The following is an 18,225-nucleotide window of genomic DNA, read 5'->3' on the forward strand; positions in this document are numbered from 1 at the left end:
GAAAATTGTCATTAAACTAACAGCAAAAGATACATATGTGTTAGTCTGATTGGCTTCCCTTCTGTGTTTCAGGCTCTTTCTGATGAGCTTCAGGAGAGAGAGACCGAGCTGGCTGCAGAGAAGAAGAACTCTTTAAAACGAGACAAAACCATCCAGGGCCTCAGTCTAGTTCTCAAAGAGAAGGAAAAAGAAGTACGACTCAGTCAAACATTAGGCGCGTTTCCATTACAGATTTGCGCAAAACTTGCGATATTTTTTTCTTCTTCTTCCTAAATGTCGATAAAAAACGAATGCGAAATGACGGTATTTCCATTAACTGATGTTATGCGACTAAAACTTAATTTTTTCCTCTCGCGATAAGTCATTCCAAAAGTCATGGCAACGGATGTTGGTAGGTTAATGTATATCCAAGCCACCGCACTGGCCATTATTATTAAAAGGAGACGTATGTGTGTTATCCAATCATTAATGGCAAGGAAAGACCCTTATAATTGAGAGCGGCACATATGAGGTGTTTCAGGGTGTTTCTCCCTCATATCTGCTTCGAGGTCTTGATTGTGGCATTTCTTTGAGGTTTAGAATCCAGTATGCCTGTAATTCTTTTGTCTTTTATGAATTTAATAAAAAACTCTGTCTCGTATTCTGTCCAAACATACCAAACATCTACGTCAGGTGACCTGTAAATGCATAAAAACGGTTTCCATTGCAGTTTAGCGAAATATTTCTTTTTCGAATTGCCTGAAAAACCACCTCATGCGAGCGTAAAAACTTTTTTGCGATAAATGGGCGTTTTTGCGAAATTGACGTGTTTCCATTGGGCGTATTTTCGATTCGCAATTTCAATTTGCGCAATTTGAAGGGTAATGGAAACGTGGCTATTGACCCTGATTCAATAGTGTATTTGAAAACAATCTCAATTGACAGAATTGACTTAAAGTTTAATTTCAATTAAATTTTACAACAAAAACTATCATAAAATGCTATTTTATTTCTATTACCCCTTTTTTCTGTCTCTCTTTTAGATTGAAGATTTATCCGGTGATCTTGAAGAGAAGAATCAGGCTCTGGCCAAGGCTCGAGAGGCCCTTCATAAAGCCAAATTACAGAAATATCAGGCATGTAGCTCATGTGTTATGGGGCACTTTTGAGTAATGACTCAAATTTGACAGCTGGAGCTACCGTCATGGTACTTAGTTACTCCTCATCACTCGTATAGGAGTGGGTGAAGGGTTTGTGTAGTGTGTGTATTACATTCTTCCGTGTGTTCCAGGGGGTCGAAGACCAGCAGTCTCTTCTCCTGGAGCAACAGGCTGAGTTGTCACGGCTCCAGGCGGAGGCTCACTCCTCGCTGCTGGAAGCCCAGAGGCTGCAGCGTGTGCTCGGCAGCAGAGATTCAGAACTCTCCCTCCTTCAGCAGGCCAGACTGCAGCTGGAACAAGAGCTGGAGCAACTACAGCAACAGAAGAAGAAGGGAGACAAGGATACTAACGTGAGTAACACAAACACATGCAGAAACAGGAAACATTGTTTATACACTATAAGAAAACGGTTGGAAATATTATAATTTAATAATTATCCTTTTTTATTGCTGTATTGCCCAGTTCTATAAACATCGCAAAAAAGCTACATAACTGTCTCAAAACATTGCAATACACAGCAATATTTAACTAAAGATTTCTTAGAACACAAAGAAGAATTGCAAGGGGGAAAAAACTATCAGCAAAACCATTTTGCTAAAATGATTTAGACATTTTAATGCTTAAATAAAATCTTTTAATAATAATTTAAAAATGTTTTAATTTTTTTTGCTCTCTTTTGTTAACTACAGGATCTTCAGAACCAGTTGAAGAAGCTAAACGGTACTCTGGCTGACAGAGAGAACACTCTAGAACAGCAGCGTCTAGAACAGCAAGAACTGAACCGTGCTTCTGAACAAAAACTACAGAACACTATAGAACGATTTACAGCCAGCCTGAATCATAAAGACCAGCAGCTGCAGGTACACACACACACACACACACACACACACACACACACACACACACACACACACACACACACACACACACACACACACACACACACACACACACACACACACACACACACACAAACACAGAGTTTGCACAACACCTATTTGCCCTCATTCACTCCAGACTTTATTAACAGGACTATATGAACATGGTTAGAGATTTGGAAAAGAACAGAACCCAAGAGGAAGGAGATCCCATGGTCGCTAAACTGAGAACACGACTAAAGGAGAAAGAGAAAGCACTTGAGGTTTGTGTCTCTTCATTTATTGTTTTTGTATTTATAAGGAAGTCTTAAAACTTCAGTACGAGAAAGGTGGGTGATGATATGTTAATGATTTGAGTTTCTGATGTCAGAAATGTGTTTCTCTGCCAGTGTCAATCCAGATATCACAATATTGATCACAAGACCCAACATGAGATATTTTTGTGTGTGTGTTTGTTTTCTTATTTGTGTGCAGAAAGCATTGGATGATAAGTTTGCAGCCATGGAGGAGAAAGAAAATGAGATCCATTTACTGCAGCTGAGTTTGAGAGAGAAAGAGAGAGACGTGGAACGTCTCAACAACCTGCTCTCACACAACGAAGAGACCATTAACGTAAGAGAGAGAGAGTGTGTGTGTGTGTGTGTGTGTGTGTGTGTGTGTGTGTGTGGCCTGGTAAACCCTACATTATGGGGACAAAATGTCCCCATAAGGATGGCAATATCTGAAATCCTTGTTCGTGTGGGGACATTTTTTGGTCCCCATGAGGAAAACAGCTTATAAATCATATTAAGTGATGTTTTTTGAAAATGTAAAAATGCAGAAAGTTTTCTGTGATGGGTAGGTTTAGGGGTAGGGTTAGTGTAAGGGAATAGAATATACAGTTTGTACAGTATAAAAATCATTATGTCTATGGAAAGTCCCCATAAAACATGGAAACACTACGTGTGTGTGTGTGTGTGTGTGTGTGTGTGTGTGTGTGTGTGTGTGTGTGTGTGTGTGTGTGTGTGTGTGTGTGTGTGTGTGTGTGTGTGTGTGTGTGTGTGTGTGTGTGTGTGTGTGAAAATTAGAGAATTTTCATCGGTAAATTTTGCATATTGTCACATGATTTCCTAACTTTCTTTAACATCTGATAGGGTGTTGGGCTAATGTGGAATCAGATGCTAATGGTTTCTTTCTTTTTTTTGTGTGTGTGTGTGTGTGTGTGTAGAGTTTTGATGCCCTCATAAAGGAGAGAGATCTTGAACTGCAGCAGCTGTTGAACTCACTGAAAAATCTTCAGAGGTGTAAAGACGAGACTGAAGAAAATCTTCAGAGAGCTCTGAGAGAGAAGGATGCCATTATACAACACTTAAAACAAGCACTGGACAACAAAACGAGAGACATGGAGGTACACAAACTTTCACACTAGAGTTTTTTATGCTGACTCAAGTCAGAGTTTGGCTGGTTTGAAAGTGTTTTTTTCATATTCACTTTGCAGGACATGACCAATAGAGTTCTGAGGCAGTCAGAGTCTCAGGGTCGTGACCTTGCAGAGCAGATGAGTCAAAGGTTAAAACTCACAGAGGCAATGCTGTCAGAGGCAGTGAAAGACAGAGAGAGACTAGTGACTGAGAACCAGACCGCTGTGGAAAACCTGCTGGCCACCATCAGCAGCAAAGACCAGCTTATGAGGGTATTGCATACGTACACTTACACTAATGCTTGATACATGCATTTATGAGCACAATTTCCTGTCACTCTACATGTAGGCAGGAATAAATGTCTTAAGCTGTTTGTTTTTGTCTTTGCAGGAGAGTGTGGAGCGTCACATACAGGCTCTAAATGGTAGTGCAGCTGAATTGCAGGATCTGCGCAAGCAGTTGGCCGACGCACAGATGCAGCTCAGAAACGCACAGAGACTTAATGCCACAGCGACACAGGAGGGAAACCTAGAGAGTGCTGGACTCCGTACAGTGTTGGCGGAGAAGGACTCCCTCATCAACGTGAGACTTTGACCTGTAATATTTTGAATGCAAGGCTGCTTACTTAGATTGATTGCTTGGTCCGAACGCTCTAGTGTGCAAATGCTGTCATAAGATAGTCATGTTGTGGCAGTAAATGTATGTAAAATGGCGAAGATGTGCTGTTGGTTTTATAGAAGTTGCTAGAACGTGGACAGGACAAAGATCGGATCCTGTTGGAAATGAGGATGGGTGAAGTGCCGCCCCCTCAGGTGCTGGAGCTCAGACAGACCATTGAGGTGTTACAGGAGAAACTTGAGGAAAGAGAAGGTGAGAGCGTGTTTTTACTGTAAGAATACAACAGTTTTAGAGTAAGGGTGCACTGATGTGGAAAATTTGGCACATAACCCAGTAATTGTCAGCAATGTATCATTCATCCCTAACTTAAATGATATCTAGACGTATTCTTTGTGTGTGTGTTTGTAGCCGAGCTGAGCAGGCGTAACAGTGAGGAAACGCTGAAGATTACTACAGTCAGTAAGAAATCAGTGGTAGTTTTGAAGAAAGAGCTCACAGAGAAAACAGAAGCTCTTAACGCAGCACTGAAGAGAGAGAACCAGCTCAAGGTCTTTTTTTTGTCTAATGAATGTGTGGAATTGTGTGTTTCAACGTATGAAACTATGAAAGAGTAACTGTGTGTGTTTGTGACAGATTTCTCTTGCAGAACTTCAGTCCATAGTCTCAGAACTGAAGGCAAGATTAGAGGGACAGACAGCCAATATCGAGTCCCTATCATCGACACTCAAAACTAAAGAAGAAATCATTACTGTAAGTTTAAATTACAAATGCATATACACAAACACAAAATATACTACCCTCACTGCCTTAAAGATACATATTGGAACTATTGAATATCCTAGAATGCAATAGAATGTTTCCTGAAGAAAAAATCTCATTAATTTTTTCCACAGAGAAATTGTTTCCTACCTACCATGAGCTATGAGGTTATATTACAGTACATTTTTCCATCTGATTTTGTGGAGTGGTTCTCTGCAGGAGTTGCACCAGAGTTTGTCTAAGAGAGGGGACAGCCGACTGCCTCTGACCCGGGATCAAGCATCCCAACTGGGTGAGAGTGAATGCAGCATGTCCTCCCTCCCTCAGAGAGAAAGAACCATAATTGGAGGAGATCACCAAAAACAGGTACAAAAGTACACAAACACTTTTCATGCGTGAACAGGTATTCAACTTCTTAAGCTGATATGCGTTAGCATCTCTAATTTTGGTTTCCTTCTGATTTTGTAGGATGTTGCATCTCTATCTGATTTGCTGACTGAGCAGGTGAAGTTAAATCAAGCTCTGAGAGCTGAGCAACATCTCTACTCCGACCTCATCAGAGCAGTCAAAGAGCATGACAGGTGTGTCTGACACCTATAAGGTTGTATATGTTGTAATGTGATGTTGAAACCTGCATTTTAATAATGTTTTATGTTGTCTTGTTTCAGTGTTGAGAGGCTGCAGGCTCTGCAGTTGGAGCTCACAGCTGTTTCACTCCTCAGACAGCAGCTAGAAAGTGGCGTCCAGATGAACACGGAGCTGAGAGATCAGCTACAAAAAGAGATCCAGAGAGCCAAACAGAGAGAAGGTGCAGTACAGCCAGAGAGTGCTGACAACCAATCAGATCTCATGCTTTAAATATAGTCACCCAAAATACCAAACAGAAAGTCAGAACCTTTTAGTTTGTCCAGGCAGCAATGATGCAGGGCTAAAGCCAGTCAAAGGCTAGGCTTTTTTATTTTTCCCATCAGGTTGTTGACTTTCTGGATGGATTTTATATATCAGCCCTGCTTCTGGTGTAAAGCTGGACAAACAATAACATCACATCCAGATTCTACATCATTCTATCTCCACATAACTGTCCTTTTTTATTCATATGAAACCTTGCATTTCTCTTTCTTCTGACATGCTTGTATGTTTGTTCTGTTTTCCAACTTTGTTGTTTTTGGACATTTTTTCCTGCCATCATCTGTGCTTTTTTCATCAGTTCATCTGTTTTCTGTTTTTTTCTGTCTTTGTTGCTCTGTTCATTCATTCGTCCATTCATTCATCTGTGATGTTTTTTTATAGAAAAAATATTCTTTCTAATAAAAGTGTTTTATCTGTCTGTGTGGCTCATCAACACTAAAACACTACTAAATTCACCCTATCCTGCCTCTGCACACATATATGCCTTCACTTATTCAGACTGTTCATTTATTTATATACATATATATCTGTATAAACATATACAAGATATATACAAATACTAATGAGAAACTTTCCTATCCATTTATCTTCAAAACTGTCATTACATCCTCATATGCTCACTTTATTCTTGTAAGTTCATGCGTTTTCATATAAATGCACAAGAAAAATGGATCAAACAGTGTTAAATGGCACTGAATGCTGGTAAAAAAACCTTAATGCCCTGGTCTGTGTTTCTGCTCTGTTTACCCATAATCCTCTTCTGTCCATCTGCCTTGTGGGATAGTTGCCATTGCGATGCTCTCTCTAACCATCAAGGGAATTAAAAAATATATACACCTACAGTATTAGATTTTGTATGCGAGTGTATCAGGGAAAATCTTTATTTGATAATTTAAAGGGATAGTTTACTCAAAAACCCAAAAGTTCACCCACACAAAAGAAGATATTTAGAAAAATGTCAGTAACCAAACCTGTGAAGTCAATGGGGCCCATCAACTGTTTGGCTACTGACATTTTTCAAAATATCTTCTTTTGTGTTCAGCAGAAGAAAGAAATTCATACAGGTTTGGAACAACATGAGGGTGAGTAAATGATGACAGAATTTTCATTTTTGGGTTAAATATCCCATTAACTCATTAATTCCCACTACATAATTTTGAATTTGATCCAAAATGAATTTGTTTTATTCTATTTGCCAGTCATCTCTCTGCACACACTCACAAAACTGAAACAAATGCACCTGATTAATTTCCTCCCAGTCCAGGTCTCACTGTGGCTCACTACTCAAATTGTAGTTTGTATGCTTGGAAGTCGAGATGCACCTATTTATCGGCAAAGTAGCATGAAAAAGGCCGATATAACAAACCAATGGTTTATTAATTAACTGCGTGAAGGCACTGAGTTGTATAATGTCTGTTGCATAATCCAGTCTGGTTTAAATAATTAAATACTTGCTAAAACAAAATATACAAAATACAGCAGGGCTCAACAATAAGAACCGCCCGGTGCCATTGTGAACGTTTTTTTTTCACTACTTCTAATTCACACAAAATTATATAAAAATCCCCATCTTGGCGAGTATCCTTGTGAACATAGTCTGTTATGTCTTTAATTAACACAAACAGTTGAGAAATAAAACGCTTGTGTAACAGTATCAATGCAACTAAAAATGACAACAGCCATCCCTGCTTCGCTGCTGTCTGTTTTAATGGTCTCTCTTGACTTAACTTTTTTTATTTTAGTATGGATTATTGTATGTTTAATTTATACAATGAAGAATAGATTTCTTTATTTCTGTACCTGAAAACTAAACCAAAAATGAATCTGCAGAGAATATCAGAGCCATGATTAGTGCAAATAATATGCTATAGCACAAATTCGGTTTGTCATATCCTGATTATACACACTCCCATTCTCCTCATAATATCTTGTTTTGTTTTCTCAGCTGTCCTATAAATAATACAAAGGCCAAAAAAATAATACAAAGAACAAAGTTCATGTTGTTGTTTTTTGATATTGTAAATTTTAGGTTGATGCACATGCATTCATGAAATATATAGTGTTTACAATGCCACTAGCTGAATGTGTATATACGTGTGTGCAGGTTTTCACGAAATATATAGTGTTTGCAATGCCACTAACTCAATGTGTATATATGTGTGTGCAGGTTCAAACCCTTCAGAATTAGAGAGCATGCGTGACGCACTGGAGGAAGCTCAGCGCTGGAACACTTCTCTTCAAGCACGACTAGGGCAGATCCAGAACCGAGGAGGAGGGGTTGGACAGGCCAACGATTCTGGTACGTATATACCCATTTATATAATTTGCCCATTACTTGATTAAATGAGTTATGTTAGTTCATTACTGAGTATTATGCCTTAGAACTCATGGTTATTTGACTATATTCTATTAATTAATCTGATGATTTTAGTGGACACGCTGAGTTTGATTGGTGAGCAGACATCCTATATGAGTATATGTCTGGAGGAGGGGCCAGAGGAGGAGCTCCAGCACTTGACTGTAGAACAACTCAGAATAAAGGTGGGTGCTTAACCACAAAGTACTATTTTTGTCAAACAAAGTTTGATGATTATTTAAATGTACATTTTACTCTCACTTTCAGGTCTTAGAGCTCCAGGCAGTAAATGCTGAACTACAGAAGAGGGTGGTACTGATGGAGAATGACATTAAGGGTAACGATCCAAGAGACTCTCAGAAAGAACCAGACCTCATCAACCTCTCAACACCTACCAAGGTATTAAAGTCATAGAAATGCTTTTTCCGGTAATTGTTTCGTAATGTTATTTGGAATATGTTTGTGCAAAGCTGAAATTTGTTTTTATGCCATTGTGAAAGCAGGAATCTTCTGATTTTGTGCTTTCGTGTTCCGTTTACTATTGAGCTCATGTCTGTAGATGAGTTTGTATTTACTAACATTAGTAAGCTGTAGGTTAGGCTTTCTATAGAAGTTTGTGTCTGTAACGTGTTTGTCTGCTAAATAAGTGTTTATGCATGTGTCTGCGGTAGTTTTTTCTCCCTCTAGTTCTCTCTTTTTCCTCTTTCTCTCTCTCTGTCTCTCTTTTGTCTCTCTCTTCCGTCCCCGCTAACCCCTGTTATCTCCTCTCTCTGTCTTTCTGGCTTATTTTCTTACCCATGATCACCTGCAGCCACCCATCCTACCGTTACTGTGTGATTTCTTTCTATTCTGTTCCATTATGGCATTTTGTGTTAAGTCATGTTTCACCAAACATCCCATTACTGTAGCAACCACAGAGAGAGCAGCCACCTACCGCTAAAGATGATGCAACACCAATGCCTCCAAACATGAAGGTAAGAGACAGAATCAGTCAGTTTTGTATTAATCTACTGTTATGTTGATCTTCAGCTCTGAATTTTACTTTAGCACTCATCTGGAAACCTCCCAGGGGTCTTGTTTTTGTATTTAATGTTGTCCCGTGTGTTGTTGATCTCTAAGGAGAGATGTGATGAGGGAGATCGTTCTCCAGAAGATTCCAGTGAAAGTAATCAGCAATCACCGAGAGGGCAAGGTGCAGTACCACCCATGTCCAGATTCCTCATGGACGAATCTGAAACAGCAGAATTACAAATGCTTCTCGAAAACTGTGAGGCGGAGACAGTCTCTCAACTCAGGTATGTTCAGGCTAACTAGGTATTCACACAGTAGCTTTGATTTTATATCAAATCAAAACTTTAAAAACCCATCAAACTCTTATCTTATCTGCTGAAATCTGTAGGGAGCAAGTGGCCAAACTCCGCTCAGAAGCGTCTGAACTCCGTGGACTTTTGAAGGAGGAAAACGCCACTGAGTCCAAAGAAAGCGCAGAGAGTTCTGGAGAAAGCGATAGCCATGGAGACTTGCACCAAACTGTGAAAGTGCTTCGCTCAGAAGCCAGAGGTCACCAAAAGATCATTCGAATGCTAAAAGAGCAGCTGCAGCGAAACTCTGCCTCTGATGCTGGAAGTCAATTCTACCCTGAGATTATGGTCAGCATGGCAAGCAACATGGAAAGGAAGCAAACAGACCGTAAAGATTCTCAGAGACGTGCCAGCACACTGGAGAAAGAGAACAAACAAAGAGAAAGGAAAGAAATGGAGAAAGAAGAAAAAAGAAAGCAGGGCCAAAGCATCAAACCCAACAAGAATCAGAAGCAGCACGTGGCCAGACATTCAGTGAGTATCAATCAAACAACTTACACTTATGCTGCTGGAATAAGGGGGAATGTGTGGTATAATTGTTGGTAACCAAAAAGGTTGTAGGTTCAAACCCGGCAAGAAGCAATTCTGCCTGAATGTTCATAAGAATCTATTTATAATGCTTCGAATCAATACTGAGAGTGAAAATGGACAAGCCCACTGGAGCAACTTGAAGTCAAAAAGAAAATAGTGATGGCTCATTGCTTGCAGGGATGGAACAAGCAACCTTCCAATTACCAGCCCTAAGCTTTATCTTGTACAGCACACTAGATAAAGTGTGGCGTACTACATGAAGTACGCCCCTTTCTACCCATTTCTTATTGCTAGTGTGGAGATGCATCAAAACCTGATTTTAGAGCCCGACCGATATGGATTTTTGGGGGCCGATGCCGATACCGATATTAGGGAGTAAAAAAAGCCCGATACCGATATATCGGCCGATATTATTTATGTGTATATTATAATACAGTAGCAATATTATTTATGTGTATTATAGTACAGTATACCAGTCAAAAGTTTGGACACTTTCCTATTGGTGTGTACAAACTTTTGATGGGTACTTTACACAGTAGCTATAAACAGAATAAATATATTTTATAAACACGTTTTGCAATGATCACTCAAATGTGGTAATCAAACACTTGTGTGACACAGATATGTAATGGAGGCAGGGGGAATGATAGAATGAGAATTATACAGCTGAGCTGTAACCAAACTAGTTTGCATTGCATGTTATATTATATTATATTATATTATAAATACTGTTGCATGATCTTCACTAACGACGACTTTGTCTTTTAATTTAATCTTTTAACTTGTATCAATAAATATATAAAAAGTGTCACTGACAAAACCTTATTATCTTCTATTTTTACTCTTAATTCCTCTAATCTCTACCAGTGGAGGAAGAACTCAGATCTTTTTACTAAAGTAAAATGAATAATATCATAATGAAAACGTTTTTAATTACATATGTACAGTACTTTTATACTATTTTAAATAATTAGTAAGCAAAATGTACTAAACGTGAAACTAGGCTACTCTTAATGCAAAATGGCCCTATATAAAGTGTTATAATTATATAAATTTTTGGAATATTACTTGATGTTGTAACGTAGCGTTATCAGGCAGAATGAGCTTTAACATGGTGTCTACACCGGACGCGGCCGTTACTGCTCGCGTCGCAACAGCTGTTTACCCTAGACAAAGCAGAATCAGTTTACTGTCGGAGATCGCTCGCGCCACGCATTTTAATCAATGTTTCATCAACCAATTGCCTTAATAAATAAGAAGAAGGCCTAAATATAGCAGACAATATAATCAGGACTTCTCAGCTGCGCGCTTGCAATAGTCACAAGCTCACACAATACGTGACAGAGGCTTGTAGCAGAGAAATCAATTCTGTGAATTACACTGCGAAAATCACAAGTAGGCTACTACCCACCGGATGAAGAAGGGTTGGCTCTCAGTCTCCACAGGCTACATAAAATATTCATTTTATTTTATTTTTCGTTAGGGATGCACCGATACCACTTTTTAAGGGTCGAGTACGAGTACCGATATTTTTTTCCTGGTACTCGCCGATACCGATACCGATGCCTGTTGTACTGGGGGGTTCTCGTTTTATGTGGCAATTTTCTAAGAACAACACAATGAGACTAATGAACATATCAGCATCTTTATTTTCAACAACTTAAATAAACTTAAAAAAATAATTCATTCTTATTGTGCTTATCACAAATTTTCAAAGCCCAAATTTCACAGAGTCCAATAACCTCCAAAGGGCAAAACCAAGGACATAATGAATGTAAATTTTACCTGCCTGTCACAAAGTTGTCAAAATGCTAAAGAAATCACAGACAACAAGACAATCAAATTTGTCATAAAGTGCCAAAGAAATCACAGAACAAATGTTTAACATAACACTGAGTAACAATGTAATCACAGCCGAAAGTGTAAAGTGAAATATTAGAGTGTACTATTAAATCTAGCAACACTATAACTGCAGGAAGAGTGTTTATAAGGATTAAGAAATATAAGCTGAGGATATACGTGAGGTATCGGTCTTTGGTATCGGGGTATTTTTACGAGTACGAGTACAAGTACATGAGCTTGGTATCGGGCCCGATACCGATACTGGTATCGGTATCGGTGCATCCCTATTTTTCGTGTTTGCATTTATGAGGAAAAAACAATGTTACAGACGCGACAGTTCAGCACTACGGACGTGAGCGCTCTGAAAGCGGCACTAATGCTTTGAAACGTTCACATAGACATCAAACAGAAAGCACAAAACCTTTCGTTTCAAAGTGAATTTCGTTTTGTATTAATTGTATCTTAATTTTAATCAATGTTTCATCAGCCATTTGCCTGGATTTAATTTATAAGAAGTAAATTTAGCAGACGATAGATAATCTCGACACGGAGGCGCCTGCGGGTGAACTGGAGCTCGTCTCATGAACCGAAACTCAGCGTATAGACCTGAGAATTGAAATATATCTATATTGAAATGTCTACTTTTAAACAGAACAATTCAAAACGAAAGACAGACAGACTCATGTAATCGTATGAAATGTGCATTTCTCTCTGGCGCGCGCTCACTGAAGATCGCGAGTCAGCATCGTCAACTTCATCTTTGGCTGACACTGACTGAAAACACTTGTTTATTAATAAACAATTAAAATGTCTCCTTGCTATATTTGTTGTATTCATAATCATTATTTTTGCCAGTTCTTGTGACAGCTTTTAGGTGCTTTATTGGCAGCGCCACCCTTACCCTTACATGAATCACCGCATTTTTTAAAATATTCATTTATCGGCCATTATAAATGCCGATACCGATAGTTAGGAAAATGCCTAAAATCGGCCGATAATATCGGCCCGCCGATATATCGGTCGGGCTCTACCTGATTTCACTGCTTCTTTGTCTTTTCCAAAGTATCAGTAAAATAATGTTATTTGTTTCAGGCGAATGTAAAATCTCGGCTACCAGTACCTGTGAATCCCAGTAGGAGTTCCGGGCAGAGTTCTGAGGATCTGAGTGAGGTGATTTCAGACCGCGTTTGCCCCAGGAGCAAAGACCTGACTGGTGCAGAGGAGTCTGATTACAGCACTGACAGCAAGATGTCTTTGAGCTCAGCTCAGCACGGACACCTCGAATTAGACCATTTTGACGATGCTAGGCTGAGTCCAACCACAGGAACAAAACAGAAAACTAACATCAGACAGAACGCAGACCAGAATCTGGAATCCGAGCTCATGGCGCAGTTAGAGTTGCTGAATCAAGAATGCCAGGAGAAAGAGGAGCTAATCTCCCGCCTGAGGCAACAAGTCCAGGAATGGGACGAGCTACAGGCGGAGCTACAGGAGAAGGACAAGCTCAACCGAGAGTACCTGGGAGCCCTGCAAGCAGCAGAGTCCACTATTGCGTACCTGACTGCTTGCAGCCTGGACTCTGAGTGTGGAATCGGTCAAACAGGAGATGTATCGTTGCAGCGTCACTGTGCAGACCTTCAGAAGGCTGTTGAGGAGAAAGACCGACTCAATGCTCAGCTCTTGGACTGCCTAAACACAGCGGAGTCTGCCATCGCATCACTCCGAAATGTAGACACAACAAGCAGCCAATTAGACCAAATCCCTGGGCAAGGAGATCCAAAGATTCTTTGTGAGAGGCTGGAGGACTTGATTCGACAGGTCAGAACTTCTCAGCATAGTGACGACAGTTCAAGAGTCCCTCAAAACCCAGAGGTTTGTCCGACATCCGGACCTGATTCTGACTTACGACGACAAGTGGACACAATGCAGGAGTCACTGTTGCAGCAGTGCAAGTCGAATGCAGAGCTGCAGGAGAAGCTCTGGACTTCAGAAGCAGCTGTTAAAAAGTTGAGTGCAACTATCTCTGCCATGCGCAACAGCACACCTGAAAGTCTGGAGGGGAATTACACTCCCGGATCGCAGGAAGGAATGGTTCCCTCATGGCAAAAGCAACAGTTGACTGACTGTCTATGTGAATGCATTAAAGCTGCTGAAGGCGCGGTCCAGTCTCTTGCAGACGTTTGTTCGAAACCGAATCAGTCTAATGTGGAGAACTTATCCGGTTCAGAGTTGCAGCAATGGCTGGAGAGGCTTCAGCGTGCTCTGCTGGAGAGAGAGTCTCTGGATGACCCAGCCTGCACTGGGAAACGCCAACAAAAGACGAGAACGCCCATTCAGAACCTGGAGAGCTCCAAATCATTACAGCAACAGAATGTTCTGGAATCCGTCTCTTCACACCAGAATCTTCCTAAGAACCTCTTGATGCTTCTTCAGATTCATACTGAGCATGCTCAGAAAACAACCAAACTCGAGAAAGAGCTTAGTGGGTGTGGCAAAAGTTTAGGAGGTGGAGATGCACCTGGAAATGAAAGTCTGGAGAGGAACGGTCATGTCGAAAGTTTGCAGAAGGCCCTAAAAGAGAGGCAGAGGGCATGCCGGAAATTAGAGGAGAAACTGGCGATTGCTCAGTCGATCATCGCTTTGCACAGCTCTAACAAGGACAAACAATCTGATCAGCACAAAGGTGAGAATAACACAGTTTAACATAAAAGATGCTGAAAAGGTTGTTTAAAAAAATGTTTTACAATTTGTTTCACAATTTTTTTGAATATCAAATTTGATACATCAGGCTTTTATGGTTTATACATAAAGTATAGTGAGAATATGGAGCTCATTGTCAGGAAAAAGAACACCTACATTTTATTCAGTGGCCCAAACTGAGCAAAAATAGCCAATTTGTACAGCTACTGATGCTAGGCTGAGACCAACCACTGGAACAAAACAGAAAACTAACATCAGACAGAACGCAGACCAGAATCTGGAATCAATATGGAATCTCGAATTTATATGGACAAAAATGTAAATCAATTAGATCTTTATTAATAGTATAACAGAGTACTTAAAATGCATATAAATATCAGTTGTAACTAAATCTCCAAGTAATATCTTAGTAAGATGATATTTTTTATGATGAAAGCTCAGAAGTTCTAATTGTATGTTGCAAAACATGCAGTGCAATGCAATACAATGATGATTGAGAGATGAAAAAAATAAACGTTCCTCAAAAGCCTGATTGATCATATTTGATGCTTGCATTTTAACATGATTTAAAAAAAAAAAAAAAAAAAAAGTTGCTTCAGTCCAGCAAGTGTTCATCTTGAAATATTACGAACAATATAAAAGTTTTTCTTACATTTATTTCTTAAAAATTGTGAAAGATTTCACACCAAAAGGACCACAACCTGAAGGTTTTTACAATTATACTAAAAGGCCTTTTACTTGCTAAAAAGTATAAACTATCAATCAGAAGACAGAACATTGTGTACAACAGTTAAGCTAAGTTTTGATAATGCTGAGGCCTTAGAAATTAGCATATCAAATATGATACCGCAGGCATTATAGGGTTAATGCATGCTACAGGAAAATATTGCGTGTTTGTCTGTCCGGGGACTGCTGTTCTCAACCCTGCCTGTGTGCTCTAGCGCCCCCTGGTGAACGGGATGATAAAGGGGTGCAGGTGGAGGCACAGGACCTCGGGTACGAAACAAGTGGAAGGAGTGAGACGGAGGTGGAGGGCAGTAGCACAGGTAGACGGGGAAAACACTTTGTTTTAATAAGACTGCATGTCAGGGTTTCTGCTTGGAAAGGCAATTTCAGAATCTCTTATCTCTATTGATAATCCATGGTTTGCAAACTGTTACTGACTGCATGCTCATTATAAACAATGGTGATCACGTTTAGAGATGATGTAAACCGGTGGTTCACCCAAAACTGAAACTAATATAAATTTTGGTTATAATATATTTGCTAACACTTTAAAATAAGGTTCAGTTAGTCAACTGCATTAGTTAACATGAACTAACAATGAAAAATACCTCAAAACCATTTATTAATCTGAATGTTGATTTCAACATTCAGTCATTTTCTAATAGATTATTAAAATAAAAAGATGTATCTGTAAATATTATTTAATGGACCTGAGAAAACATGAAATTTTAATGTAAGTTGTATTTTTACTAAAGTTAACAAAGATTATTAAAAACTGCAACAGATATATTGGTCATTGTAGGTTAATGCATTAACTAATGGGACCTCATTGTAAAGTGTTTCCCATTATTTACTCACTTCTATTATCGTACAAAACCATGACTTTCTTTACTCCGTGTAACACGCGCATTTAGCAGAATGAGTGCTGTTTTTTCCTACGGGTAAATGTCATGAGGGTGAGTAAACTGGCAGAATATTTTTTTTTTTGGTGCACTTTTCTTTAAACCTTGGTTATATGTTTGTCAGCATGTATGTGTGTTCTTTAACATGGTTTGCAGAAGGTTTGCATCACTTCCGCTGCATGACCAAACCATGTTACTTATCCCATTTTTAATAATATAACTAATATGGCGTCTTTCACTGAGAACTGCAATCTCCTTCCAGCATAGTTCTTACTGTTATTAATGTAAGTCTTTGTGTGTGTGTTTTCTTTGTCCTTTGTGTTTTTGATGTCACTATCAGATGTGGACGGTGTTTTGCGGTTGGTTTCTGGACAGGACAGGACTCTGTCTCCTGTCCTCACGGGCACTCGGGACCGATTTTCTCCTGACATTACCGCATCCAGCCCCTCGTATCCCAGTTCTCCTGGCCTGAGCTCCCCCCGACCCGCCGACTATCATGCCGACCCCACCATGCACATCCAGCAGCTCCGGTCACAGATCGAACGACAACACAAAGTCATCCAGCACCTCCAGAGACAGCTGCGGAAGAAGTCTTTGTCATCTGAGCTCCTGAGTTTGACCCCTGACCCCACAGCAGGTGAAGAAGATGAGGATACGAAGACTATGAAGGCTCAAATCACCCAACTGAACACTGAGCTGGAGAAAGAGAGAAGCCTGAACAGAGCCAGCCAACCAGGCTCTCCGTCCAGGTAACCTTCATCAGGATTGATTCTTCATCTTGTGGTTTATTTATTTATTGGTACCACTTTACAATATGACCCCTTTAGTTAATGCATTAACTTACTTTAAAGGGATATTTCACTCAAAAATGAAAATTGTACACTATAATTTACTCAACCTTGTGTTGTTCCAGCCCATAAGACTTTGGTTAATCTTTGAAACACAAATTTTCAAATCCTCCATTGAATGTCTAATTAACCAATACATAGAAGATCCAAAAAGGTCATAAAGACATTGTATCATGAATCTATTTGAATTCTTCTGAAGAGATACAATTGATCTGATGAACAGATTTAATTTAGGTTTTTATGCCCATATAAACACGCATACATAGAGCGAAGCACATATGGCAGGTACAAGCTTCCGTGTTTACAATGTGCATGAAATGTGTCGATCATTGTTTAGAAGTAAATAAAAGGCTAAATTAAAACTGTTCATTATATGAAGCAATTGTTTCTCCTCTCCAGACTTGGTTTAAACCGCTTGATTCATATTAAAGGTGCTCTAAGCGATGTCACGTGTTTTTTAGGCCAAAACATTTTTGGTCACATACAGCAAACATCTCCTCACTATCCGCTAGCTGCCTGTCCCCTGAACACACTGTAAAAAAACGTGGTCTCTGCAGACACCCCAGGCTCCACAAACGGCAACAAAAACAAACTGTGCTTACCCGCACCACGAAACATAAACTGTTCCAGCCAATAACCAACACGAAGGTTTTGGGGGGTTAGTGCGCGGATGAGGAGGAGGGAGGGTCCAGCTAGCCTCCGTTTTGTTTGACAATACTTTAAACATCGACAAGAAGTGATGTCACCCGACATCGCTTAGAGCACCTTTAATTAATTTTATGATGCCTTCTTTATGACCTTTTTATATCTTCCATGGTTGTTTACCTGGACCTTTAATGAAGGAAAAGAAACTTCTCAGGTTTCATTAAAAATATCTTAATTCGTATTTTTTATTGGTTAAAACGACATGAAAGAGTAAATGATGACAGAATTTTCATTTTTGGGTGAACAATGCCTTTAACTAACAATGAGCAATACATTTGTTACAGTATTTTTTTTTTAATCTTTGTTAACATTAATAATTAATATTTTTATTTTTATTAACTAGTTCATGTTAGCTCAGTTCCATTAAATAATATGAACAGATACATTTTTTTATTTTAATAATATATGAATAAATGTAGCAATTTACTGAGTTTAATAAATCCTTAAGAAATATTTTTCATTCTTAAGTCATGTTAACTCATATAGTTAAAGGGTAAGTTCGGCGTTTTACAAGTAAAGTCCTGTTTTAAGATCATTTCTGATGAAATCGA

General features: G+C 39.3%; 1 protein-coding gene across 1 annotated transcript in view; it reads left to right on the forward strand.

Moving 5' to 3' along the window:
• The window catches only part of cdk5rap2 (CDK5 regulatory subunit associated protein 2), a 49,053-nt gene that overhangs the window by 14,501 nt on the left and 16,327 nt on the right, over nucleotides 1-18,225 (forward strand). The window contains exons 11-34 of the mRNA XM_077194376.1: nucleotides 73-192; nucleotides 1,023-1,115; nucleotides 1,271-1,489; nucleotides 1,829-1,999; nucleotides 2,170-2,280; nucleotides 2,492-2,629; nucleotides 3,225-3,404; nucleotides 3,495-3,689; nucleotides 3,808-3,999; nucleotides 4,155-4,287; nucleotides 4,444-4,583; nucleotides 4,669-4,785; nucleotides 5,014-5,160; nucleotides 5,263-5,375; nucleotides 5,463-5,602; nucleotides 7,871-8,002; nucleotides 8,135-8,244; nucleotides 8,327-8,458; nucleotides 8,968-9,033; nucleotides 9,179-9,354; nucleotides 9,459-9,894; nucleotides 12,886-14,476; nucleotides 15,435-15,539; nucleotides 16,462-16,870. Coding sequence (XP_077050491.1) covers nucleotides 73-192; nucleotides 1,023-1,115; nucleotides 1,271-1,489; nucleotides 1,829-1,999; nucleotides 2,170-2,280; nucleotides 2,492-2,629; nucleotides 3,225-3,404; nucleotides 3,495-3,689; nucleotides 3,808-3,999; nucleotides 4,155-4,287; nucleotides 4,444-4,583; nucleotides 4,669-4,785; nucleotides 5,014-5,160; nucleotides 5,263-5,375; nucleotides 5,463-5,602; nucleotides 7,871-8,002; nucleotides 8,135-8,244; nucleotides 8,327-8,458; nucleotides 8,968-9,033; nucleotides 9,179-9,354; nucleotides 9,459-9,894; nucleotides 12,886-14,476; nucleotides 15,435-15,539; nucleotides 16,462-16,870 — 5,366 coding nt within the window. The remainder of the gene's footprint in view (nucleotides 1-72; nucleotides 193-1,022; nucleotides 1,116-1,270; nucleotides 1,490-1,828; nucleotides 2,000-2,169; nucleotides 2,281-2,491; nucleotides 2,630-3,224; nucleotides 3,405-3,494; nucleotides 3,690-3,807; nucleotides 4,000-4,154; nucleotides 4,288-4,443; nucleotides 4,584-4,668; nucleotides 4,786-5,013; nucleotides 5,161-5,262; nucleotides 5,376-5,462; nucleotides 5,603-7,870; nucleotides 8,003-8,134; nucleotides 8,245-8,326; nucleotides 8,459-8,967; nucleotides 9,034-9,178; nucleotides 9,355-9,458; nucleotides 9,895-12,885; nucleotides 14,477-15,434; nucleotides 15,540-16,461; nucleotides 16,871-18,225) is intronic.

This window comes from Siphateles boraxobius, unplaced genomic scaffold (genome assembly GCF_051911475.1).
Source record: "Siphateles boraxobius isolate OS27281-9 unplaced genomic scaffold, OSU_SipBor_1 11, whole genome shotgun sequence".
Classification (NCBI taxonomy): domain Eukaryota; kingdom Metazoa; phylum Chordata; class Actinopteri; order Cypriniformes; family Leuciscidae; genus Siphateles; species Siphateles boraxobius.